Source organism: Apis dorsata, unplaced genomic scaffold (assembly GCF_000469605.1).
Source record: "Apis dorsata unplaced genomic scaffold, Apis dorsata 1.3 scaffold_265, whole genome shotgun sequence".
Lineage (NCBI taxonomy): Eukaryota > Metazoa > Arthropoda > Insecta > Hymenoptera > Apidae > Apis > Apis dorsata.
Window position 1 is genome coordinate 1,193,284 of NW_006263543.1, and position 26,546 is coordinate 1,219,829.

The 26,546-nt window shown below is 30.4% G+C and overlaps 4 protein-coding genes across 14 annotated transcripts in view; 2 read left to right on the top strand and 2 right to left on the bottom strand.

Annotated features, from left to right (window-relative positions):
- Positions 1-7,189, bottom strand: part of LOC102677707 (RNA-binding protein Nova-1) — a 14,853-nt gene extending 7,664 nt beyond the window's left edge. For 2 of the 6 annotated variants that reach the window (XR_004150641.1, XM_006616522.2), the window contains exons 1-5: positions 6,572-7,180; positions 4,875-5,021; positions 4,619-4,776; positions 3,895-4,246; positions 3,363-3,817 (exon numbers count right to left, since the gene is read on the bottom strand). Coding sequence is in view for 5 of the 6 variants with exons in the window: in XM_006616522.2 (XP_006616585.1) it covers positions 3,363-3,817; positions 3,895-4,246; positions 4,619-4,776; positions 4,875-5,021; positions 6,572-6,689 (1,230 nt within the window). In the remaining variant the exon portion in view is untranslated. Of the gene's footprint in view, positions 1-2,202; positions 3,818-3,894; positions 4,247-4,618; positions 4,777-4,874; positions 5,022-5,656; positions 6,537-6,571 lie in introns of those variants that run through there. The other 4 variants (XM_006616521.2, XM_006616520.2, XM_006616518.2 and 1 more) reach the window with 4 other exon arrangements.
- A 3,448-nt stretch (positions 7,190-10,637) lies between these two features.
- LOC102679160 (molybdopterin synthase catalytic subunit) lies at positions 10,638-13,305 on the top strand. Of its 2 annotated transcripts, XM_031510823.1 has the most exons (9): positions 10,638-10,892; positions 10,964-11,077; positions 11,155-11,301; positions 11,368-11,671; positions 12,143-12,386; positions 12,469-12,554; positions 12,623-12,867; positions 12,958-13,011; positions 13,081-13,305. In XM_031510823.1, exons 3-9 carry the CDS (start codon positions 11,161-11,163, stop codon positions 13,150-13,152), a joined length of 1,146 nt encoding a protein of 381 aa, XP_031366683.1. In that variant the 5' UTR covers positions 10,638-10,892; positions 10,964-11,077; positions 11,155-11,160; the 3' UTR covers positions 13,153-13,305. The 2 variants fall into 2 exon arrangements, with proteins under 2 accessions (XP_031366683.1, XP_006616595.1); XM_006616532.2 differs by having other exon boundaries at positions 10,666-11,077.
- A 141-nt stretch (positions 13,306-13,446) lies between these two features.
- LOC102678210 (tubulin polyglutamylase TTLL5) overlaps positions 13,447-26,546 on the top strand; it is a 29,946-nt gene continuing 16,846 nt past the window's right edge. For 3 of the 5 annotated variants that reach the window (XM_006616524.2, XM_006616523.2, XM_006616525.2), the window contains exons 1-5: positions 13,447-13,603; positions 15,008-15,206; positions 25,439-25,610; positions 26,063-26,143; positions 26,258-26,381. In XM_006616524.2, coding sequence (XP_006616587.1) covers positions 15,089-15,206; positions 25,439-25,610; positions 26,063-26,143; positions 26,258-26,381 — 495 coding nt within the window. In that variant the 5' untranslated portion in view covers positions 13,447-13,603; positions 15,008-15,088. Of the gene's footprint in view, positions 13,604-15,007; positions 15,207-16,747; positions 17,346-25,438; positions 25,611-26,062; positions 26,144-26,257; positions 26,382-26,546 lie in introns of those variants that run through there. The other 2 variants (XM_006616526.2, XM_006616527.2) reach the window with 2 other exon arrangements.
- LOC102679021 lies at positions 21,148-24,237 on the bottom strand. The gene is made up of 3 exons (XM_006616531.2): positions 23,299-24,237; positions 23,017-23,182; positions 21,148-21,764 (listed from the first exon to the last, which is right to left on the bottom strand). Exons 1-3 carry the CDS (start codon positions 23,536-23,538, stop codon positions 21,358-21,360), a joined length of 813 nt encoding a protein of 270 aa, XP_006616594.1. The 5' UTR covers positions 23,539-24,237; the 3' UTR covers positions 21,148-21,357.

Below are 26,546 nucleotides of genomic sequence, written 5' to 3' on the forward strand. Positions count from 1 at the left end.
AAAAGTTAATAGGAGAAATATTTTATGAGATAAAAATTTACTTCACTTCACTATAATAAGTTACTTGTAACAAGCACAAAATATATCAAAATTTTTGTAATGAAATCAAATGTAAATTCATTTTTAATACTTGTACAAGTTTAGTGTAATATTAGATTTAGGTATCTTAGTACAAATATATTTAATGAGCATCACAAATGACAAATGTACGAATCGATGTATTATAAATGAACGAGATATAAAATCCATTTTTTTTTTTTTTTTTTTTGAAAATTCTCACCTATATAAGTTAATTGGAATACACCTGCCTACCGGCAGTCAGAAAATGTGAATTATAAAATAGAAATAGAGAGAAAGTGACGATAGGATAAAATCGATAAATCGCCAATGATAGATCTAATGTGATGATACGTATTAATTAACGAAGAAAAGTACTGCATATGCGGATGCAATAAAGAAATATTATGCTGCCATTAATATTAATAGCATGATCGCTATTAAAATAAAGTGATTTATAAATTAAATTAATGGTACACGTGACGTTCGTAACATGTTCTATTAAAGTTTCTTTGAATAGATCTATCTACAGCAATATAATAATAGTTTGCATCTTCATCGTATCTGTGACTTCTTTTTCAATGTATTTGGGCAACACAGTGAAGTTTAATCAATAATAGTTCACATACAATTTATGAATAAACATAAAATTATGTTTTACGTACGCGGACGCAAATATTTTGTCAACAATGTTTATAATATCATTTCATTACTTATATTATATCTTTTATATATTATATTTATATATTTATATATATATATAGAATATATATGTGTATATATATATACATATAAATATACACATATATGTCATTTATATTTTAGATAATATGAATTCTCTTTTATTAATAATCTAATTCAAACTTTTCATGTATATATATATGCATCTTTTTTATATACATATATATATTATATATATAATATAATATATAATATATATATTTACTCTTTTTCTCTCTGTGTGTAATATATTATTACTCATGTTATGCGATATTTATGAATATACAAGTTATTTTTAAAGAGCGGTGAGCCAGCGCCTCCAGCTATGAATTGTACTCATGTACACTTATATATTTCATTTGACGCTACAGCTAACGTTTTCTTTAACTAAACCCATTATTGATTACCGCCTATCCCTTATATCACCCTTTCCTAATACCTACCCCCCCAAAAAGAAAAACAATGATTTGAAACGTTTGTTATTAATAGATGCTGTATCCTCTTTTTTATCTAGCAATGAAATATAAGCTATTTATTCTGTTGCTTATGATATTGATAATTATCAACATAAACGAAGTTTCTAGCTAAAATCCATTCCCTATCTAAAAATTTGATTCAACGTCAAAGTGCAGTTATTAAAAATCTGTCAAAGATTTGGTTGGCTTAAATAGAATTCCACATAAAGCAGTATCATACAGAACCCAAGGATGTATGACATATGCTGACCATAATAAACTTTTATATAAATTTTTATATAAAAATGAATATATATGCAGAAATCGTAATTTATTTCATTTTCAGGATACTTAATCATTGCATAGAAAAGAATTGAAAATACTAGAGAAGAAAATAGAATATTTTTTTCAAACAATATTCCACAATTAAACTTTGAAAATGATTGTATATAAATATAAATATCTCTATGTAACAAAAATAATTATATTTATGCTACTATAATGTAAAGGAATGACAAAAAAAATTTTTCATGTCACAACTTTTAGTTTGAAGTGTCATGAAATATAAAATTGTATTCAACTGATATGCCTTGAAACTAAAAATAATTAGACAAAACTTTTAATGTGCAACACATTGCAACCTGCATACTGAAATATTACTCGAAAGGATCGTTTTGATCCAATGATAAATCGAGTAATTCTTATTCTAACATCTTAATAAAATGAATAATAACATGAATTCTTAAGATATGAATAAAGAAGAATGAGACTCGATGTTTATATATTTGAGTACATTAATCTAAATACTACACGATGTAATAATTGAATGAAGATTTTGAGAAATAAAGACTTTGGGATTCAGAATAAAACTTGGCAATAAAGTATTATGTTTATCATTTAGCTGGACCAGCCAGCATTGTAAATATATAAATATATGTTTATATATAGAATAGCTCTCCCTTTGTATGTATATTTATCTTCCAGCCAAGTTATTTCTGCTTTACAAATGTAAGATCTTTGGTTTTGCCAAGGTATTACTCTGTACTTAAAAAAACTCGCTCAATATTATATTAACTATGAGTAAAAACTCGCTCAAACAGCCTAATCATTTCGTAGTTCAAGGAACAGTTCAATACAATAATTGCAATATTATTTTGTGGAAATGAATAGAATTTGACTTGCGCGATACATTAGGATATTAATCTTTCAGATTGAAGTCATTCAATTTGTGAGTTCTGTATGATCTTCTAACTAAAAATATCTCTCGCATTAATAGTAAGATTATGCTCCTATATATATAAAAAAAAAAAAAAAATAGATTCATCTTTATGAAACGAAACAATTACCCATATAATATTGTTGTCTCGATTTTTCAAGAACAACTATGGCCAAATTGTGCCATTTCGTTTCTAATATAATTATAATTTTATCATGCTTCTTTCAATATCCTATTATACCATACAACTAGATATATTATGTGACTCTGATGTGGTACGTGTGTTATTTGTGATAAAGCCCCGTAACGTGGTGTATCACAGAACAATTGTAGTAGTTATCATATAACATATAATATTTATATATTATAATAATCTTAAAAGATAGATAAATGTTGACGAACCATGATGGATGCATGAATAGTGATGTGATAATGCAAGCGCTATAGTGATGTAGCGACAGATGACAACGGGTGGTAGGTGATAATGGACGAGAGTTTAAAGAAGGGAAGAGAGAGCTACCGCAAACATCATCTCAAGATGTAGAAAGATGAATAACGGAGCTCAATAATGGGGATGAACAAAAGTGCTGTACTTGAAATCAATGGATCATATTGGCGAGGGCATTCTGACGTGCTCGTTTTGCTTCCTCTTCACTGATCCTTTGCTCAATTAAATATTGAGCAGTGCCAATTGCATTAGGATAACCCGTGATAGTCACTATGCGGTTCCTGGTACCAGGAGCGAACATGCCCTTCTTAGAGATTTGTATGTTGGCGCCACTTAGGTGCTGAATCTCAATGAGGGCACGACCACCGGGTCCCAGAATAGCTCCCACTATAACCTCTGCAATTTCTATGTCTACTTTCTTGGTCTCCTTGTTGTTGGCGTCTACCTGTGTAGGACTCTTACTTACAAGTGATAACTGGTTAGTGCCAAGGCCAAATGAATTGTTGTTTAGATGAATAGCACTGGCAGCTGTGTTGTTTTGTCTGAATGGATCAAAGGGCTCGTATCTGTCAAGTGTATTACGTGGTGTAGGAGACGTAGATCCAAGAGTAGGAACTGTTCCAATTGGCCCAAATACACCACCATTATTATTCGAACCATTTGCAGTTGTAGTGCTGTCCATAGGATTTCCAAGATAACTCATACTAGAAGGCATTCCAATTCCCATTCCAAGAAGATTATATTTAGCAAGTGTAGCAATAGCAGATAAAATTTCACTAGCAGCAGGTTCGGAAAAACCTGCCGTTCGTAAATTTAATTTTATATGTTCCAATAATTGCGTTGTCACTGGTGCTGTACCCGCTGTAATAGCAGCTCCTAAATTTAAGTTCAAACTTAACCCAGCACCATTCAAGAGACTCACTGTGAATAAAAGTTAGTAATTTATTAACATCGCATTTTAATTTTACAATTGTTTTTTATATTATTTATTATCTTACCTGTATTAATGCCAGCTGTAGAGGTGTATGTAGGAGTACTTGTAGGTGCTTGAGCATAAGGGCTACCTGTAGGATTATAATTAGCTACAGGACCACTAACATCTGCATAACTAACATTTGGACATGTACCACTATGTGGATCATCTGCCACTTTTGCTAATATCATCATTAATGCATTACGATTATTTTCTTTTTCTCCAATTACTGTTATACACCTTTCTTGTAAAGATACATCTTTTGCTTTCTGACTTATTTGAACATATGAGCCACATTCTTCTTTTATTTGTTTAATATAATTTCCTGCTTTACCTATTATCATTCCTGCAGTGCTATTAGGCACTAAAATTTTTACCTAAAATATTACATTAATTATAATATTTAAATAAAGAAATTTATAATATAATATATTCTTTCTGATTACAATTAATATACAATATGATATATATACATAATATATACAATATATATACATGAAAGAACATTTCTTATTATACATTTCCAATAAATATATTTGATTTATCATTTATTGATAACAAAAATAAGATATTACTTAATAATAAAAATTTTACTAATATATAATGTATTACAAGTAATACACTATTACAATATTAATATAGGAAATGTTAATTTAATATAAATTTAAATATTAATTATTAATTACATAAATAATTATTAATATACATAAATAAATAAATATACATAAAACATATAAGAAATTTTATACCTGTTTATCCCTTTCTGCAGTAGTTTTTCCTGATTCAAAATCTACTGTTGTTTTCAATGTAAGATCTGGTTTTTCACGAATTTTATCCATAATGAAATCCATAACTGCCATTATAGCTTCTAAACTGCCCGTAATTAAACATACTCTCTCTGTTGTTCCTATAGATCATATAAAATAATTATGTATAAATAAATTATAAATCTTTATATATATTTTTTAATAATAGATATAGCATAAATAAATGTTTTCGATATACCTGGATAAAAATCATGGGATTTAGACATTTTGACCCTAGCTCCTGTATCTTTTTGTAATTGGGCAATTGTATCTCCTCCTTTTCCAATGATTGCCCCAGCAGCCACTCCAGGGACCAATACTTTGAGGTGATATGTTCCATCTCCCCCTGTAAAATATAAAATTATATAATTATTGTATTGATTGCATGAAAGATAATATTAATACACAAATTATGGATTAATATATGACAGAATACACAAGATCATTAAAAAATTACATTTTTTTAAGTTATATAAACAATTCAACAAAAAAATTTATTAGTATAAGCAAATAAAAAAAAACATTAAATTAATTTTAATAAAATGCACACATATTTAAAAACACCAAATTTTTTAATGATGATCATAATCCTGATAAAGTAGATCATTACTATTGAATTTAAGTTATTAAAGCTCACATATAACTTTACAATGTTCTTTTATCAAATAACACGTTATTCCGATATTCATGATAAAACTTGTGATTTCTGATTGGTTTCTAAAACGATGAAACGCGAAATCATGCGTACTCACGGACACGCGAGCGCAGAAAGACCGATACCAATGAACACGCAGTACGAGCCTCGAAAAAGTGTCGCGTAATCGGTGAACGAAGAATAAGGAAGTATAATGTAGAATGACAAAGTTTCGATGCGTTGAAGGCAAACAGCTGTTTGACAGATGGAAGCCCTGTGCGCTCACTCGCTTCGCATCGACCTTGACCCGCAACCTCGGCAGCGGAACGGTGTGCCTGACAACTCACCGATACGCCACATCCTAGTAACTGCCACTCAACGGGTAGCAGCGTGTTCCTTAGTATGCCACTTTCGCGACAACAGCGGCACTGCACTACGAGAATGCGGCAGAAAAGTACACAATATGCGTACAAATGGAACGAGGTATAGGCCACTTCTTGCTGCGAAGCTAGTGGTTGAAATGATGAAACGGGCGCGACAGAGACGAAGTTGCAGAGTCACGGATCATAATCGACAGCCACCGCAGCAACGATTCTCCATTAACGACGTTCACAGGCACAGTCGCCCACGTAGAAACAATGACGACGATGACGACCACGATGACAGTAGCAATAACGACGATGAAGACAAGCAGGAAAATAAGGACAATGTTGATGATTACGATGATGAAGAAGGATAGAAGGGTGGGGGGTGACAACGAAGACGAAAACGATGGTGACAATGCTGACGTTGACAATAATAAAATGAACGTCAACGAAAAAACACTGTTATAGATAACACGTATGAAGTCGCGTTATGACATTAGACAGAAAATAGTGAATAAATTAAGAAAATAAAGAGATGAGAGACGGAAAAGAGAAGGAGACGTGGCACGAGAGGATGCGCGAACCGCTGTGCGGTGCACCGTGTTCACGTTCTTGCCTTCGTATACACGTTCGAAGTGGGAAACGAAAGAGAACGGTCGAGCGAGCGATCGCTGTGTCAACAGCAGCGACAAGATTGTCAAAGACGTGTGAGAGAGTAAAGAGCGCTAAGCAAGAAAAAGAGAGCAAAAAGAAAGAAAAAGAGAGGTGAAGGAGGAGAGAGAAAATCATTGTGAGTGTACATTATCGTTCGTATATGTATAGGAACATTGGTAAAGGTATGTAAGGAAACTTATGCGACAGTCAAGAAAATTGATTGACAACACGCAATTAAAATACCTGATCCGTAATGAGACCTCTTCGTCGCGCCATTTTCCGCGTCACAATCCAGTGGCCGCTTCCTGGAGTCTGCAATCTCCGGGGAGGGACACGTCTCCATTCCTGAGTCGGCAGCCATCTTGTCTTTTCAGTTGGGCACGCCAAGAGAAACGAGGAGAGAGAGATAGAGTAAGACAGAGATGTACTTTGACACAGAGACGATAGTCGCGACCGGTGGCAAGTGTCGTTGAAAGCAAGCGAAGGGAGACGCACCACACACGGACCGGACGAACGAATGAACGTACGCACGACCACGATAGGTTTAAGCGGAAGGGAGATGACGGACATATAGACACACGTATAGACGAACGAACAAACGACGAAAGCCCTCGCGGGGTACCGCGTCTCACTGGCGACTGCTCGCGGCTGCCTTGCCAACCAGCTGGTTGATACTCGATGGTGTGCCTCGGCCCTCGCGTTCCTCTCTCGCCCTCGCTATCTCTGTCACTCTTCTATCAATTCTGATCGTTAGTATATCTCTCTTCTTCTCACCAGCCCTCGCGGGCTCCGTTGTGCAGGAACGTACTATTCAACCTATACTAGGGGCGTTTTACTTTGGGCCCTTACATTCATGCGTACACTTTTAATCTTTCAATGAAATATTAGAATTCGAAGAACATTCATTACTCATTCATTCATTCATGTTTCATTTATCCTTTTTATTAATCTGTATTTTGGATAATTATCTTTTCCAATTGACAATAACAATTGATAATATTTAGCATTATATTACATAATTTATTACATTTCTTTCCCATTTTTATAAATTTTTCTAACTGATTTAATTTTTCATAATAAATGATTTTCGTATTAAATAATTTTTAATATATATCATTACTAATTTATTGTAAATCAAAGTTAACTGAATGAATTGTTATCGATTGATTTTACTGCTAAGCATCATACAGTTACAGTTGCAACTTACTGTGGCATGTTGCATTTATCGTATGTATCTTCAAGTGATACGAGCATTTTGTAAAAAATATTAATTTAAATTTCATATTTTAATAATATTCAACTAAATATTATTATTAATAAGAAAAAGGTATTTATATTATAGAAATATTTTTCTTGTCAAGGACATTAATCTTGTTGTCGTTGGTGCGCACTGCAGTATGACATCATAGTTCATGAGCAAGTGAATAAGATGCATTTGATTTCCTAACGATGATTTTAAAAGTACGATCACTTATCAAATATGATATTAAGATCATTTTTTTCCAATAAATATAAATAAATTCATATGCTTTAGAATCATCATAGAATCATATGATGGTTTATATTAACATATCGTCATTCATTATTTAAATATAGATCGACAAATTATAACAAAATATCATTGATATATTGCAAAATCCTTTAAAATTAATTTTCTCTTTGTCAAATTAGTTATTAATATTATTGAAATGAAATTATGAAAATAATATTAACAAAGTTGGAAAGGATATTATTTTTTTATAACCATTTTTCTTTGAAAGTGAAATCATAGAATATATCACGTTCACGCGTACACAATGTAAGTACATATATGCATGTATTCTTTACGAATATTTTTATCCATGCATAAGTTAAAGTCATAAAGAAAGAGATATTTTTAAGAGTCTTATCTGGGAAAAGAACGTAGATAATGTGCGCTATTGGTTTGTAATGAATCACGTGTTTAAAAATGTGATTCTTTTTGTTTTAAATTCAATACAAAATATGATTCGATTTTACCAAATGGTTTAAAAAATATTCAAAATGTTAATTAAAAAATATTATTGTTTTTCTTATTTCAGAATATTTTATCCATTTAAATTAATAATATTACGTTATCAATAAATACGATCAAAGTATTCTATTATAACGCAAAAGATTTTTTGCAACGAACAGAAACAATACAGTCATGGTTGAAACTCGTGGGCATTGTTTTCTAATACCAATTGCGCGCTCATGTGGTTGCTGATACATTGCAAATCGGATTTACAACAATTTACTTCAAAAATTTATTTTTCAAAAATATATATATTTTTTTTTTAACTAATGATTCATTATCAAGAAGAATAAAATTCGAAGATATTAAATAATATTTAATTAGGTATAGATAAGAATTTATTTCACATTACAAATAACCGTATGAATCTATTGGCAAACGATACTATATGTTATACACAGAAGCTTTCTGTCACAGTCGTATGTCGCAATGCTGTTACTAGTGAATGCAGCTCATCGTTGAGACGACAAGAGCGACAATTCGCGAATCATGTTGTTCTTCTTTTCAAAATGTTGTTTTTAAACGATTTGGTGGCTTTTGAGTAATATTATACTTTCACTTAATAATTCTAATAACTAGATTTAAACACGTGCGGATATGGCATTTCAGAATCTTTATTTCACTTCTATAAACAAATTAATATATCTCATGATACTTTCTGTACGACTATTCGTACTGCACTATTTATTTGAACTAAAGGCGCGAATATATTAGTTATCGTATGTATGGCACTTATACTGTTTTCTGATCCGATTATATATGTCATAAATTTTTTGAGTAATAAAACTAGTACCATTAGTATACAGTCATCAAATAACTTCATTCAATTGCATATTCTTCTTTCTCATACACATATTCTATTTCGTTACTGATTCGGCTAATTTAAACTTCCATTTATGAGGTATATTAAAATAATTGTGGGCAATATTCAAATTTGATTAATTTTTTTAAATATTATTATTAATTATTATTAATTATTTAATACTAAATGTTAAATAATAAAAAAAACTTAAATAATGAAAATTTATAAATAGAAAAATTTAGAGAATTTATTTAATATTTTTTTTTTTTTTTTAGATAAAAATTAACTAAAAATTTAAATTTTTAATCTTTATTTAACATTTTAGAATCTTTTCTGTTATTGAATCACAATCCAGCATTTAGATAAGACAACATCTTTAAAATATCATATATATATATATTTAATAAATATTATATATTATTTATTTAATATATATATATATATTTAATAAATATATTTTATAAATATAATATTTAATAAATATTATATATATATATATATATAAATAAATTATTGTCAACTAGTTTAATGTGTTATGTGATTTTTGATTATGATATTTAAGTAATTCTTAAGAGAATTAATTAAATGTCACAGAAATATTCTTTTTCATATTGTTGATAGTAATTCGAGTGAACGAATTAGATCCCTGCATTTTTCTAAACTTCGGGTTAACAGGCTATCCATCTATACTTAAGCGTGAGCACACATTGTGCTATACGCACGATGCATACATTTAAATGTTTATCCAAGGCCATTACTTACTGACACATCAACATATTGCTGTTAACATATTACTTTAAAACAATAGCTTGTATGTCTTATAAAATTTCTAATTCATAATATCTATAAGATTAGATTTCTATGTTTCAAACTTTAAAGTTTAAAAATGACACGAATTATATTTATATAAGTAAAATTTTTGCAAAATATCCAATGAAATAATTATAAATCATAATACTTTTTAAATGTAAATAAAATATATTTTAAAAAATATATTAGTTTTCGTGCATAGAATATTATACAAGCAGAATAGTGCGATTCCTTGCTACGTTGACCTCATTTCTCACTTGACCTTAATATCATACAAGGTACTTCAAGTCGATCTATAGAATATTTCCATTCTATTAAATATTTTGGAAACTGTAATATATATAAACAAAAAATATTTATAATTGTTATCATTTTTTATACAAATAAATGATAATTCAAATCCAAAATGTTTTTATTTTAATTATAATTACGTACTCAATTATTTTGTATTCTACCGCTTAAAAGTTAATAGCTTAGATTGCATATCTCATGCTTATACCATATTCAGATTCATAATTTATTATAAAAAATATTAAAATATTTAATTTTAATAACAAATTATATTTATTTATTTATATTTTTGATTTTTTTTATTAATTTTAAACGTAATATCTTTAAATATATTTTTTATATTATACATAGACATTAGTTTGACTAGATAAGTAATTTAATGAAAACATAACCTTCTTTCAAGTTTTAAATAATACGTATATTATCTTTGGATTAATTACATTACGTAATATGATTTGATATCTTTATAATTATATCTTATAATAAGATAAGATATTAAAAAGTATTTTATAAATTTACATTGTTATTCTATGCTTATATTTTATAATGGATAACAGTGCTATTGAAATACAAGTTAAAGTTTTATTTTTCGCTAAAGCAAGAGAAATAACAGGGAAAAAAGAATGGTATATTGTTGTTCCACAAAAATTATCATACACTGATTTAGTAGATAAAGTAATAACTCATTTTAATTTAGAAAATATTCGTGATACCTTAATCCTAGCAGTGAACGAAGAATTTGTTCCCTTAGATAGCACATTAGTACTTTCGCAAAAAGACGAAATTGCTGTTATTCCACCACTTAGTGGAGGTTTGACTTTCCCATATGTTATATGAATTAATATTAATATAATTAGTGTAAAAAAAATATAAACTTGATATTTTTAGGTTAGAATGGATACTACAAAGAATATCGTGAAATTGCAACAAGAAGAATTAAATATTGAATATATAATTGATTTAGTAACTGCATCTAATTGTGGAGCTATATCAAATTTTATTGGTATTACTCGTGATAATTTTGACAACAAAAAGGTATTTATCTATTTAAATTTTTATTTATAAATCTAGAGATATATCATTCATATGTTTGTTTTTCAGGTTTTAAAATTAGAATATGAAGCATATGAACCAATGGCATTAAAAGAAATGAATAATATATGTTCAAAAATTCGTTCTCAATGGAATGTCCATCATATTGCTATATATCATCGTTTAGGAGAAGTACCAGTATCTAAAGCAAGTGTAGTAATTGCAATTTCATCTCCCCATAGAGAAGAATCATTAAAAGCTGTTGAATATGCTATTAATGCATTAAAGTCATCTGTTCCAATTTGGAAAAAAGAAATATATGACACACAAGAAATGCAATGGAAGGAAAACAAAGAATGTGCTTGGTCAAATAGTAAATGATATTTTTATGTTATAATATTTTTAAAGAACATTTAATTAGATTAGATTAGATTATATTAAGATAAGAAATACAAACAAAAATTCTGTAAATTTTTTTTAAATTTTAAATAAATTTATTAAATTGTATAAAAAATTTATATAAATTATGTTTAATATATTGCAAAATTGTTAAAATTTGTAGAAAATTTAAAAATGAGTTTTATATTAGATATATTAAAATATTAATAAATTATTAATCATAGTTTGTAATTTTACAATTATTCACCTAATTTTGATTTTTATTTATATATTGTTATTTTTTAATTAAATCAAAAAATTGAATATTCTTATATATGTTTAAAAATATTATATATATTTATAAATATATATTATATATATTTTATATATATTTTATATATATTTTATATATATTTTATATATATATTTATATATATTAATTGAGTATATTCATTATTTTGTACAGTTCATGATGCAATTGATTTTGAGGAATCGGAAAATATTACAATAACAAATGAAATAATAGAGACAACAGTAGAATATGATAGTGAAGAAGAAGAAGAAAAAGAAGAGTCTAAAATAATAATTGATCCAAATCTTGTTCAAATTCGTGCTTCGTCGAATGAATTAAATCATAGAATATCAGCTTTTATTGAACGAAAACGTCAACAAGTAAATATTGTGAATATACAAGAATTTTGTTGTCACAGGTTAGTTAGTTATAAAATATTCACGAAAAAATATAATATTAAATGCTTCATGATATTGTAATTTAATCTTCTTATATTTTAGAGATCAAAATGATGAGAATGAAGATTCTTGTGCAAGAGTTGATGCCATTCTTATTAGGAGAAAAGATTCAAAAAGTCATGTAAAAGGTGATTAAAACAGTATTTGTATTTGCATCAATTGATAATATAATTTTTTAAATTTAAAATCTTTTTAGTACATAGAGTACTTAATACATGGGGACCGCAAACGGTAGATCAACATGTTTTGCATAAAGTTACAATGTCGGGAGCAAATCAAATAAATAATTATTCATCAGTATTAGATGAAAGAATTTCAACTACTGAAAAAATTCTTGGAATAAATCGACCTGTTCCCAAAGATGTTTATGAAAGGCTTAAAAATATTGAAGATAGAATATTATATTTAGAAGGCATATCTCCTGAATATAAGAATCTTTGGGTAAAATTTTAATTAAATATCATTAAATTCTAGAAACATATAATAATAAACATGTAATAATAATAATTTTTTATCTTCAATCAATTATAGAAAGCAGAAGATATGAATAATCTTAAAGGAACATTTAAACCAATTAGAAAAAGGGTAAATATTATATTGTTTATATTATCTTTCAAATTGCATTTTTTTACAAAAATTATAAAATAATTTCAGACATATTCCATGGCAGAACTTGATTCAAAATTGCATGAATTAGAAGATAAATATGCCAAAAGAGCAAAATAATCATTTATAAAAATTGTATAATACCAACTATTTATTTGCATATAATTATATTTTTAAAATAAACAATGTATTTTATATATAAACAAAATTTATAATTTAATTTCTATTATTATAAAAAATAATTAGTAGTAATTAATAAATGTTAAACCATAATTTATATCCGCAATTAAATCACCAACGATTATAAATTCTATGTCCGGCGCATAAAAGTACAGACATATCAAAAGATGAGGTTAAGTTTTTGTCAATCAGATAAAAACTTTTGTTTGGCTATGTACTTACATTAGTTCGTGTTTCGGTTAATAGAGGCAGTCTTCGTCGTGCTGCCATACGGTATGGCTGCGCTTTGTCGAAGTTTTCTCTTTATTCCGATATTTGAACTAAATTATTGATAGTAATGTGTTATTCATTCAAAAGTTCATAAAAACATTGGTGTATTTTTGAATGCTAAGTAAGTACCATCATACAATTTTTTAAAATACATGTATTTTATTATATTTGTTGAACACGCGGCTAGCACGTCGTCTGCCAGGGTGACAAGCATCCTTTTTCCTCTCAGCTGAGTTTATGGACCATTAGTTGATTCTATATTTTTTGTTTTTGTCTATTTTTATTTGTTTTGACATATCATTTTTTTCGTTTTTTAGTATTATATATTGTCACATTGATCGATGATGTTAAACCGAACAAATTACAATTTAAATATAGAATAAGCATTCTTATTTTTCAATGAATTTTTTGATTTTTGGCCATCTTGGAGATTTTCGGATTACGGAATAATTTTTTCACTTTACAATAATCCATGAAACTTGTCTAAATTTCATCCGCTTCTTTATTTTTTCTGTCGGAAAATATCATTTATTTTTACACAATCTATTTTTGTTCTGGCACATGGTTTCTTCTAATAGTTTTCTTAAATGTTATCGAAATAAAACATTTCTAATGTAAATTTAAAATTATAGAAATAATATTAATCAAATTAGAATACTTAGAATACTTAAATATTTATTTAATTAGAATACTTAAAATAATTAGATTTTTAAAACAAGATGTATAATTCTTTAAATGTTTTAATAAAATAGAAATTAGCAAATGGAAATTGCTAAAATGATAAATGAAATTTATTTACTAAATCTAAATATTAAAAAAAAGTGTCCATTTCTTCGAAGTATTTAAATAATTTAATCGGTTTGAAGAAAAATTTTTTATATGTATTATTTTTCATATGCAAATTAAACCAATAAATTATTCTATAATTATGATTTTTTTTAAATTTATTTTAGTAATCATATTCTTTTATAATATAGAAACTATGATTATAAAAGTGTTTATGGATAGTATAGATACATAGAAGTGTATAAGATTTATATCTTGATTTAGCATGCAATAGTTCAAAAGAGAAAATTGTGTCGAGAGCGTAATCGGAACGGAAAGAATTTGGAAACGTAAAACTTAGTTTTAACGAATTAATATATTATGTATTATTATGTTTTTTCTTTCTATTTCTCAAGAAATTTAATCGAACCTATTTGAGATTCGCCATAAGGGAACTCTTTTTAGAAGCGTTGAATTACATTGAAATTACATTAAAACAACAATCGATGCGAATCGAATGTTAGGCGCCTGATACTGAATTATTAACAAAGATCTACTGTTAAGAGACAGACTAATCTGTTGTGCGATTAAACGACTCTAATTGAAACGAAACTTCGCGAAACAATTGTTTGCGCAATAAGATTTCGATTTGTTACTATGTATCTTGATAGAAATTATTTTATCATTTTATTTTTTTTTCTTTTTTTATATATAAATATAAATTTTTAAATCATTTTTATAGATTCAATAATTTTTTCAGACTCGATAAAATTTGCCGATTTTTAAATAATTTATCTATGGAGATGGGAATCCCCGGAAAATTTCCGATGTACGTTCTTTGATGTACGTTACTGCAATTTTTATCTCAAGACTTCGCAGTGACAAAAGTAAATGTCCCGAGGCAATTGGAGACCTCGTTTACTTCTACCTTAAATTTGTAAGGAAGCTTTCTTTCACAGGTAAAATTCCTTAGATTGATCTTTTCATATTCCCATATGAATTTCGAAACTATACACATACTATTCTGTGCTATGCGTATGCAATTACATTTAGAATGTTAACGCGCATATAATTTTCTTAAAAGTAGGTACTTATTGGAACAAAACAATGCAATTTAAGTGGATTTCAACACAACATCGTACTATGCAATTTTTCGTTTATACATAGAGAAAGCAAATATTGTATAGAAAAAAAAAGGAATATGATTTCTCTTAATCACGACATGCAAGAAAACATAATACTTATTTTATAAGTGATGTAATATGTTTCATTTAACTCTTATAAACAGAATTTCAATAACGTTGTTGTGTAAAAATACTCTGAAAGAATTAAATAGAAATTTAATATTTGGAACGATTAAACAAGATATTAGGGTTAAATAAGAAATTGTAATACTTGGAGAAGTTACACTTTTGTTTTTTCTTTTAACGCGGTTGGTTGATTTACTCTTTCTTTAATTTCCACGCAAACTCGTTTCAGTCTGTAACTAGATATGACTCAGAAGGATAATGAAAAGAAAGTTATTTCCGAGATTATTATCGTTCAAACATCAAAATGTATATATGATAATTTTTTATTAAAATCAATATTATTAATCTGATACAATCAATTATTTTAGATAAATATGTGCCTATATATATATATATACGTGAAATGATTTTTATCATGATTATTATCATTATTTATAAGAAAGAAAGAAATTATTTATAAGAAGAAACTATATATGTTATGATATAGAAAATTATATAATATATATACGTGTATATGTATATGTATATATATATATATATTATATACATGATTATATTCATATCATGACTTCTCAATGAAATATATGATGAAACAATCTCAAATGTTCATCTTATCATGAAAAATGATGTTACATACGTGACTTCGTTACGTATTTATTATCTTAGTATAATTCCACGAGTTGACAAATTTTAAAAAACAAGTGTCACCCTTCATTATAAAAAATGTAAAACATTTTATTTGAAAAAACATCATAACAATTTTCTTTAATATATACAAACAAGTTTCTAACTATCTATATTCCGAAATTTTGAATATATTATATATTCTTATATATTCTTGAGCATCGTTTCAATTACTACATACTACAAGAAGAGAAGCAATTTAAGAACAATTCGAACTTATTCGAATAATAACGTTCTTTTCTTTTCAACAAAAAAGCTTTCAAAGTTCGAAATAACCTTTAATTTCAAGAGAAAGTCTTTCGAAATCGTCAAATTTCAACTTCTAGCTATCGTTTATGTTTAAATGCACTACCTGAACACAAAAGATATGATCGCAAAATATTTATACACTTTATTCTTACAGATGTTCGGTCAGAGATTAAACATAAAATTTGCACTGCTTGCAATTCTTATTTTTTCTTATCAGAAGATTATTAGAAGATTTCTTATTATATAATTAAAGATTAAATTTTATAAATCGCATCAAGTATTAATAAAAAAAAAAAAGAAAAAAAAATAAAAGATTGAAGATCCGATAATGATCAATGAATTGAAACAGCATTAAGCGATATAATTAATTGTCCACCGTGAAAAGTATAGTTTCACCGATGTCTTCCGGATTGATGATGTAACGAAACGATGTACCGTTTGTTACTTCCGGGCCAGTCGATGGCCAAACGGAGAGGACACGGCCGGTAAAGGCCGTTTACACGATTCCTAGTTTGCAGAGCACTTTGTTACCTGAGCTATCGGAAATACCTGTTGGCGGTCCCGTGAATGAGTGGGTGGATCATGTCTATATCGCACGACCTATCGTGATCACTGGCCGCGATCAGGATGCACAACATTTGCATAGATAACCCGTAAGCTCGAAAACGGCCGCCTATTCCTTCTCGCGATCGTGATTCGCCTGATTTCGCGTGTGATCGATAGTGTGTTGTTCGACGTCGTCGTGAAAGGAACTGATCAACGTATATAAGCGTTTTCTTTTCTCGATTTTCTTGCTTCGTGGATTGGATGATTGGTTTATCGAAGTGATTTACATAAATGAATAGAAAGCAATTCGTATTTTTTTTATTCTTTTTCTAAATAACAATAGTATTTAGTGAAGTGAATAAGATTTCTGTAAGTATTAAATTGCATCTTTTCTAATAGCTATGTTTATTTTATTTTTTATTTATTTATTTTTTTTTTTTTCCTTTTTTTTTCTTCATATATATCGTAAACTTGATCGAATAATATTGCTCAAAGAAAGCAAAAAATGTTAATTACTAGCCGCTACTAATTTCGATAAAAAGATATCAAAGCCTTCGATTGCCTCTATTTAAACCGAAGCATAGGAAATCGATGATTCATTTAATAGATGTTCGAAATTATCACAGCAAGCTAGATTGAAACTCTTTAAAACGAGCCGAGCCTATCAATTGAGAATCGTTGGAATTTTTTGTAAAAGCATATCGTGCCGGAAATGATTACCAATTCGATCTTTGCAATTCGTGGAACGATCGTTCCGCTCGACTAGTTGCCTTTAAAGAATCCGATTCGATCTGATTGATTAGCTCATAAAGCGGCGATTTAATAGCACAACGCGACAATTCAATGATTTGATTAATATTTCTTCCCGCAAACACCTGTAGCCCGATCAAACGTTGTCCATCCGCGGTTAATCCTATCATTTTAGATGTAATTACATCTACTCAATGAAGATTCCATTTCAAAGAATTATTACTTACTGGCGTAACATTCGATTGCCTTCACTGTAATTTCTACCTTTTTATATAATTCAAAAAAAATTTTTATCATTATTTTTTTTTTCTTTTTTTTTTAATTCAATAACTATTCCATTGCGTTTCGAATTCTAAAAAAGAATCGATCATATTGGAATTTCGCTATGAAAACAAATCAATCTTCTCAACTCGCTCAATTTCAATCAAAAACTCAATTTCATAAAATTGATCAAATTGACAATACGTATCAATGTTCCTATGCAAACTTCCCAAACATATGAACTTCGATAAATATCGATAAGTATTGATAATATTATTGATAGCCCCTTTTTTGTCTGAATAAGTGATATAGTAAAAATTTGGAGAGATAAGAATTGGAAAATACATCAAGAATCGGTCATTATCGAATCTATTTTAATCAATTGAAACATATTATAGATTACTATTCGCGATTCTCATATATCAATCGTTTTTTTAATCTTGGATCTTTCCCTATATTTTTGTTCGACGATCTTTCAACAATTGGCGCATCGCAACAGGGATCGAAGATACAGTAGGTCCAAAAATACGGTAGCACAGGAAGACGATGTCGATCTTCTATTTAAGAAACTATATTTTTCACGTTCATTCTTGACTCGTATATCCAAGAATCGAAGTCTATCCTCTGTGTTATCGCGTCATTACCGAGAGAAGCATGTCTCACACCTCCTCGCAATTTAATTGCGCGCTCGTTGCTCGCTAATTGCGCAATTCGTCCAACATTTAAACACGCATTACCCATTTTCCTTTGGGAGCGTAAATTTTTAGGTCATGATTCCATCGATCCGAAAGTTGAAAGTGCATCACGCTTGACCTACACTTCTTCTCTTATTTACTTTATCCTGAAAGATAGATCTTGCTCGATCCGAATTTATTGGACCACGAAAACCTTCGAATGAAAAAAAGAAAAAAAAAACTGTCGAATCAACGATGCACATATTAGATAGGCATACGCTTGTTGTTTCGTTTAGAACTAGGTATTATAAATTATCGAGCATAGTAAATTAGTAGGGACTTCAAGGATGCAACAAATACGTGCAAGGCCATGAGGGTAAATGCTATAGGTTTAAAGGTCGGGCGAAATCTGGCTATAAGTTCTACGTGTATTTTAAAATAAAAAAAGTTTAGATAAATACATGTCCTACGATCTATCTTTAAAGAAATAATGGTATAATAAATAAATTCAACGATATAAATATCTATACATACATATATGCGTAAGGCTAAAGTGTTTTATAAATGTTGTACGAAATCTCGGTATAAGTTCTATATTTTAAAGCAAGAAGAAATTTATCTTTAAAGAAATAGTACGACTTGATTTCATGGATATACATGATCTGCATGCATTTTATATCTCGTATTCGAAAAAGGGTGCGAGGTTAATCGATGTTATCATTCGTGGCAGCGGTTGAATTAAAAAAAATCGCGTTACGTATTGATCATTTTAAACTTTCATCGTTTATTTTATCACTTCATAATTATGAAAATGGCAGGTTTCAATGACTAATCAATACGTGGAAGTAAAGTTTTAATATTCGCTCGAGCGAATATTCTTTATGCAGCGAAGAATTCTTTGTGCAAATGAAGAATTCCACGTGTCATGCGGCTTATGTAAAGTTTCTCATAATAAATCGCCGCTCGTTAACGATTTTGATGTGTGTACGGTTGCGTGAATAGGCGAAGAAAAGGCAAAAAGAAAGTCGTACGCGTTTCAACGAACGAAACCACTTCCTAATACGCGCCTCCTGTGAACAATACGTATGCCATTCGAGTGTTGCCGCGTGCACGTCGGAAATCAAAAACCAGTCCAATCGATATGTCTCTCTTCTCTTTGCTTCAAATCATGAGGGAAGTTACCACTGCGGGTTAAGAGTGACCGCAGTTGGCTAACCATACATATATATATATATATGGTGATCCAATGTGTTTTTTTTTTTTGATGATGAAACATGCGCTTATTGTGCAAGATAACAAGATAAGGTATATAATAAAGTAATAAAAGTATGGTAACAAGGTAATAAAATTTGCATGAAAATTAAATATGTATATTCCATTTCGTAATATAAAAATTTTTGTTTGAACGAAAATGTCAAAGGAACTTCGATAATTTTCTTGCTTAAGTTTAAATGATAATTTTTTGTAATATCAAAAAAAAAAAAGAAAGATCTGTGGGATATTTAATTGCTCGTTCTCACCTTGATTACCGTGCGATAATATATTTTGCTATAGAGCGATGATCGTTAACAAAAGGAAGTCTACGTTTACCGTTTAAGAAATTGCTATCTTCAGAAATCACTATGTTTCACGACTTGCTTCGCGAAAACGTAGACGGAACTTCCGCAAATTACCTGTAAAATATTATTGTGGATCGCGCGAATACTCGCCCGATAAACCGTGACCATTAACGGGTATGTTAGTAGGCTCTATGCAAATGATTATGGAACAGGAAGTAACGGGTCGACGAACCAAGATCCCTAACATTTTAGCGGAACTTGTTATACCGTTTGCGTAATGGAAATCGATCGACGCGTTCCCCGCGTGGTGAATCGCGTGCTGTCTCGCGAGAATTTTGAAGAGAAAGTTGAATTTTAATTATCTGTCGAAAATGGAGACTAACGACATCCATTAATCGGGGATTTCTCGTATCGTTAATAATTCACTTAATTGAATATATTCAACCAGTTAACACGTGCTTGAACAAGCGTGAATAATGTTTTTCTTTCCTTCTTCTTTTCAAGAGATTACCTTTGGGAATTATTGGATGGCGAATCGATCGGATGAGATTTATTCGCGACGAACTTTTTCCAAACGAACAAGACACTTCTCTCATATATATACAATTTTCTTTCTCCTCTCTAATTTTCACTGGTTATAATTAGTCGAATTAAGTCGATCGTACGATCATTGACGAAACGTCTGGCCCGTCATTCAGAACTCATTAACCTCGTATTAACGCTCCAAGCTTTCCATTTGATCTACCGTTTAAAGCTCACGGAAGCTTACCACCTCTCCTATTGGCTGGCATTTGCACACGGATCGACCCACATAGATCGCCTCGAGATTACGCCTCTATTGGTACCTAGATTGTTGTAGAGCGATTAAGGTAAAAAAAAAAAAAAGAAAAGAAAAGAAAAAAGAAAAAATCTCTTCAAGTAACTAAATACACTTATATATACATGTATTTGTACAATACAACGGCATGATTACATATACATTCTCGAAGGAATATCGTAAAACGCGAATATTCTCTCTGATCTTCATGGTATCTTCATCGGTCCTCGTATCGCTTGTATTCTTCTCGAACGACATTTCGAAGCGTCGTAAGAAAAAAAAAAAAAAAAAAAAGGATTCAGCCTGTCAAGACCTCTCAATTAAGTGTTCCTTCTATCGGTGATGGAAAGTTTGTGAATCGATCGATTCGCATCGATCAGCAGGATGTCGTTGTGGAGGTAGCTGATCAGGGCCGTGCAAACCCGATCTGCCCGTTTCGTGACAAAGTAGTACAAGGGCGCCCAACTTTTCACGCCGATATACATCGAGCAGATCGTCTCCCGATCAGTCTCGCTGATCTGCCTTGCGTACTTGATGAACGTGCAGAACTGCGATTTCGTCGCCGGGGCGTAGACGGATCTGAGACGTGGCCCTATGTCGCCCAACAGCCGATAGAACTTCCGGCCGCGGAATCTGCTCCCTAGTATATTGATCGTGTGCAAATTACGGCACCTCTCCAGTATGCGGATCAGGTAGCCCGAGCGTAGATACAATTTCGACGTGGAACCTGTGGGAGAAAGTTTCCTCTGCTCCATGATAAGTCCCCGATACTCACACGTATAATTCTTCCGCTGTTTAAATACGTCGTGTATTTTTCTTTCTTTCTTTCTTTCTTTTTTTTTTTTCCTACTAATTCTCTCTTAAGTAAAATGTTCGTTCCATTTGTACGTAAGTACATACGTACGTATGTACGTACGTCAGAACGTATGTAGATGTATGCAAAATTGTACACGTTGTGTTTCGCGCCCCACTTCGTTAGCCATTAAAATAGCATGCAAACACCGGTGAACGGTATCCTCGGTGTTAAATGTTGTTGCTTAGAAATTTATCGTCGCGGAATCGATTAAAGCACGAAGCGGCGTGGCGGTCTATGGAATGTTAAAAGAGAAACTGATTGTGAAAAACATGGATTGCATTCCCTACTTCCCTACCGCGTGAGAGGAATTCGTACGTATCTTAGTTAATAACCGAGTGAATCAATTACTCGAATCGTCGGAGAAGCTTAACGCGAAGAGAAATTCGAAGCGGAAGAGAAATATAAAGTGCGATTTATTTGAACGATATATATAAATACATCGTCCGAGCTCATCTTTTTTTTCTCCCGCACTGCAGACGAATGCAATGAAACGTGTTTGGAATACTAATTACGTCAAAGCCGCGGTAAACACGGTTGCCAGGTCAAACAGCACACTATCTATCTCAACGTGAATCATACGCGAACGCCCTGCAAATCGATCGAAATTTTCTACCCCCTTGTGACTGCGTGATAGTCATCGTCCGACCAAGGAGAAGATAAAGGGGCAACGAAATGGACGGCAAAGGGAGGAGGGGGAGAGGAGATGTCTAAAAGCTTACTTTGCAGTGCGGAACGCGGCAAAAGAAGGCTGGAATGCACCATTAGGAAATAGTAACTACAGAGGCGCGTTCTCTTTTTTTACTTGACACGTAGCCAAACTATTTTCTCTTTCTCCGTTATTCCATTTTCCGACCGTATTTTTTCCGATTTTGATAATGACGAACTCGGTATATTTGGATATATATGGGAAAAACACGGAAGACGAGAGCAAGATGAGAAAAAAAAAGAAAAAGAAAAGGATAAAAAGATTTCAACCGGGCAGAGTTTTTTGAACCCAAGCCAAAGGTCCTCCGCACTCTTAGCTTTGGACTCAATACCGGTCCGCATGAGGTCGAGAGACGAGGAAAAACTTAATTAAAAGAAAGAAAAAAAGGAAGCTGATGAGATAGAGAGAATATAAAACCTGTGCAATTAGAAACGTGGAGTTCCTCTAATTTTTTGTTCGTCAGCGAGATCTGCCGCAAGATCTCGTCGCAATCCGCTCTGACACTTATACTGAACTTCTTCAGCAGCGGCATCCTCTTCAGCTCCTTAATCACCTCAGCTGTATCTTGTTCGTTGTTCGTCACCTGAGAATAAGGATACAAATTTGAATAAGATGGTTTTAAAAATTTTTAAGATGTAACTTTTCCTCTTCTTTCAAAAGCTTAAAGTCGGTTGACGACTTTAATCGATTGATATATACCTCGTAAGTTCGCCATAAAAATGGATCATATGCGAGCCGATTGAAAAACAGGGACACGTGACTGATGGCGTAAAGGTCCTTGTAGGAGAGATAGGAGAAAATTTCGAAGATGATCTCCACCGGTAAGGACACGATTCTTGGGATCGGAAACGATATCGGAACCACGGTCTGTGAGTCGCACTTGTTACCAATCCTGGTACGCTTCCTAATGGGCTCTCGAGTAATTGCAAGCTCGTCCATTCTCGTTGCGTTTCCATTTCTGGCATTGGTACGCGCGCGTGCTCTCACATTGTCTCTCGATAGGCTGTCGTGAATAATTTCTCCGGGCACGATGATCAATAGTTATCGTTTATTGCTAATTTTTTTTCTTTTGCGAAGGTTACCGCATTAAGACGCCGTATGAAAAAGACTAGAAATTTTGACATCTGTCAGATACGTCCTGTCGCTTTTGTTTTGTTCCCAACAAATTATATTTGTGGTTATCGAATGCGGCTCGTTGCAAATTTCGTATTTTCTTTTTTATCGTTCTCCCACTTGCTGTGCAATGGATAGATCATTGGAGGTGAATTTAAATTTTCTAATCATTTTTGTATGTATCTGTATCCGATGTAGACGATCTTTGTCGAATGAACAAACTTGGAAAAGGAATAAAAATTCCGTCCTCGTTGTTATGCGTACCACGCCGATCACGAAAATCATGATAGTGACTCATGCAGCGACCATGCCTCTGTCACCTGCTTTTCATTCCAGTTAATGGCAAGGGATACCGTAATAAAGCGATAAATTCCAATTTTTTTTTGGTAAGAAACCACAAGTATACGTGCGTGCTTTTAATGACCACATGTCGTGCATATATAATACACGAAACATATGTCTGAGAATTTTGTCTTTGATGATAAAGTTTTATTTAAACATCGGTTTTAATTACTTTTTTTTGTTGCGATGAATTCTATCGAATTGTTAGGGACTTTTAAAAAATATAATATATATAATAAATATAATTATATAATATATATAATAAAATTAGTAGAAAAAGTCTGTTTTTTTTTCTTCTCATTGGATGTTACATTTTTTTATTCGATACCATTATAACCGGTTTTGAAACGAGTTCAACATCTCGCAAACTCGAGATCACTCAAGATTCGAATAGCATAATAAAATGATTTTGAACATTTATTTTGTATCGTTATACTTCGATAAAAAAAAGAGGCGGGAGTTATTCAAAGAAACATCTCTAGGCAATCTTTAAATAATGAACGAATTCATTTATAAAACGATGAACGCATTCGAAGAAAAATCGATCGAATTGATCGGGGTGGCATTCGAACATTTCACAGATAGAACGTCAACGCTATTCAAAGCGTAGGATGATTCTTCCGACACGTTATTTTCGAGATGTAATTATGGTATATTATGTCGATATCGCAAAACTTGACAAATAGTTGCAATATCGAATAGACTCGAATCGTTTCGTCTTTAATTTTTTTTCATAGTGTACCTTGATCTGATTACCTACATAAAGTAAGCAAGTCTGGCAAGAGTCAAGGTACAGACTACATTGCGGTTATATTTGTTGCCCATTGACATTCCAGTGGTAGAAGAGCAAAGTGCATGGTAACGCAGCAATCTTGAAAATCGATTGTCTGACTATAAGCACTAAACTTTCAAATGAATATAATAAGTGTAATTCTTTATTTAAAAAATAATCTTCCGTATCATCGCGTTAGAATTAACGCAAATTTCATATGACAGATTTATACATTTGATAATATTTGTGAAATAAGATGAATAAATTAGTATATATATACTAACCGTCCTTCGACTCACTAGTTTATCCATTCTGTTGGTTTGTTGAATGTCAGTTAACGTGGCCGTAAAAGTTTGTCTCGTTGGCTTTCACGCTCGTTCCCACACAATCTATTGACGTTTCTGTCAATGCGCGCGATAACACGTTTGTGAATCCCACGAAACGAAACAATGAGAAACTACGTGAATACTCTCTCTTTAACATGTTATTTTTTTACGCGCCACTAACGAGACTGACATTATTTATCTTGATATAGATAAAAATATTTTTTATTTCAATTTTATTTCGAATTTATGATTAAAAGTAAAATGAGTTCTTACTTGAAAATTACAGATATTATGTTGTCTCAAATGAAAACCAATTCTACTAGAAAGCTGGAAGGAAAACGACCGAAAGAACTAATGTCGTCTTCCAGTCTTTCCGGTATGTCACAATTATCGAACAGCAGTGAAGAGACTTTGGAACCTCTTGTGCATAAGCCGCACAAATTAGAAACGACAGAAAGGTAAGTCAGCTAAAAATTTAAATATTTTATTAAAAAAATATAATATTCTTTTTTTATCAAAATTTGACATATATTTTAATTAAACTTTTAATTGGAAATTATTTCGTATTTTTTATAAAATATATAAAAAATAAAATTCATTAACATAATTTAAAAAAAAATTAAATTTAACTTTAATGATTTTAAATATACTAAAATAGATTATCCGATTTCTATTTTACCGACATCTGATAAATTCGAGGGCGCTATATTCTAAGAGAGAAATTTTTGCAGGAATAATACAAGAATAATATAGATTGTATCTGTCACTTGAATTTTTTATCAATTTTATTAATAATATTTTTTATATAATAATATTTTTAATATTAATAATATCTAATTCTAATTAAATTAAAATATTTATATTAATAATTAAATTGTACATGCAATAGTTTGTAAAATATATTTTATAGCACAACGAAAGACGCAAGTCCACAAAACAACGAATGGCTATTAAGTGGACCAAGTGGGAACAAGTCTATTTTACGTTTCAAGTAAGTTTAATGTCTTATTTCTTTATGATTTACATATAATATGCAAAATACAATGCAATAATTATATTTCTTACAGAGTATAATCTTTGATATTTTTTTTTACTGTTTTCTTAGATGTTCTGCATTAGCAACTCCTCCGAAAGAACCTCCCGCGAAAATATTGCACATGACCTATAAAATTTTTCAAACGGACACTAAACTTATTAATCTTTTGCTGCAATCACACGGTTTAACAGAGGTAAGTTATAAAAAAACAATTCAAATTTATTTTCAAAAAATTATTTATTTTCAGTACATATGTACTAAGAAAATCAAGTCATTCGTTTATAACAGAAATTAATTTTTTGTTTTTTTCTTTCTTTTTTTTTTTTTTTTTTTTTTTTTTTTTTTTTTTTTTTTTTTT

What these genes read in the sequence shown, in the direction of transcription:
- LOC102679160 (XM_031510823.1), top strand. Translation starts at nt 11,161, where the DNA reads ATGGATACTACAAAGAATATCGTGAAATTGCAACAAGAAGAATTAAAT. An exon ending in AGAATGTGCTTGGTCAAATA is followed by an intron (nt 11,672 to 12,142) that starts GTAAATGATATT and finishes TATTTTGTACAG; the next exon opens with TTCATGATGCAATTGATTTT. An exon ending in CTGAATATAAGAATCTTTGG is followed by an intron (nt 12,868 to 12,957) that starts GTAAAATTTTAA and finishes AATCAATTATAG; the next exon opens with AAAGCAGAAGATATGAATAA.
- LOC102679021 (XM_006616531.2), bottom strand. Translation starts at nt 23,538, where the DNA reads ATGGACGAGCTTGCAATTACTCGAGAGCCCATTAGGAAGCGTACCAGG. An exon ending in TTTTATGGCGAACTTACGAG is followed by an intron (nt 23,183 to 23,298) that starts GTATATATCAAT and finishes CCTTATTCTCAG; the next exon opens with GTGACGAACAACGAACAAGA. An exon ending in CCACGTTTCTAATTGCACAG is followed by an intron (nt 21,765 to 23,016) that starts GTTTTATATTCT and finishes TTTCTCCCACAG; the next exon opens with GTTCCACGTCGAAATTGTAT.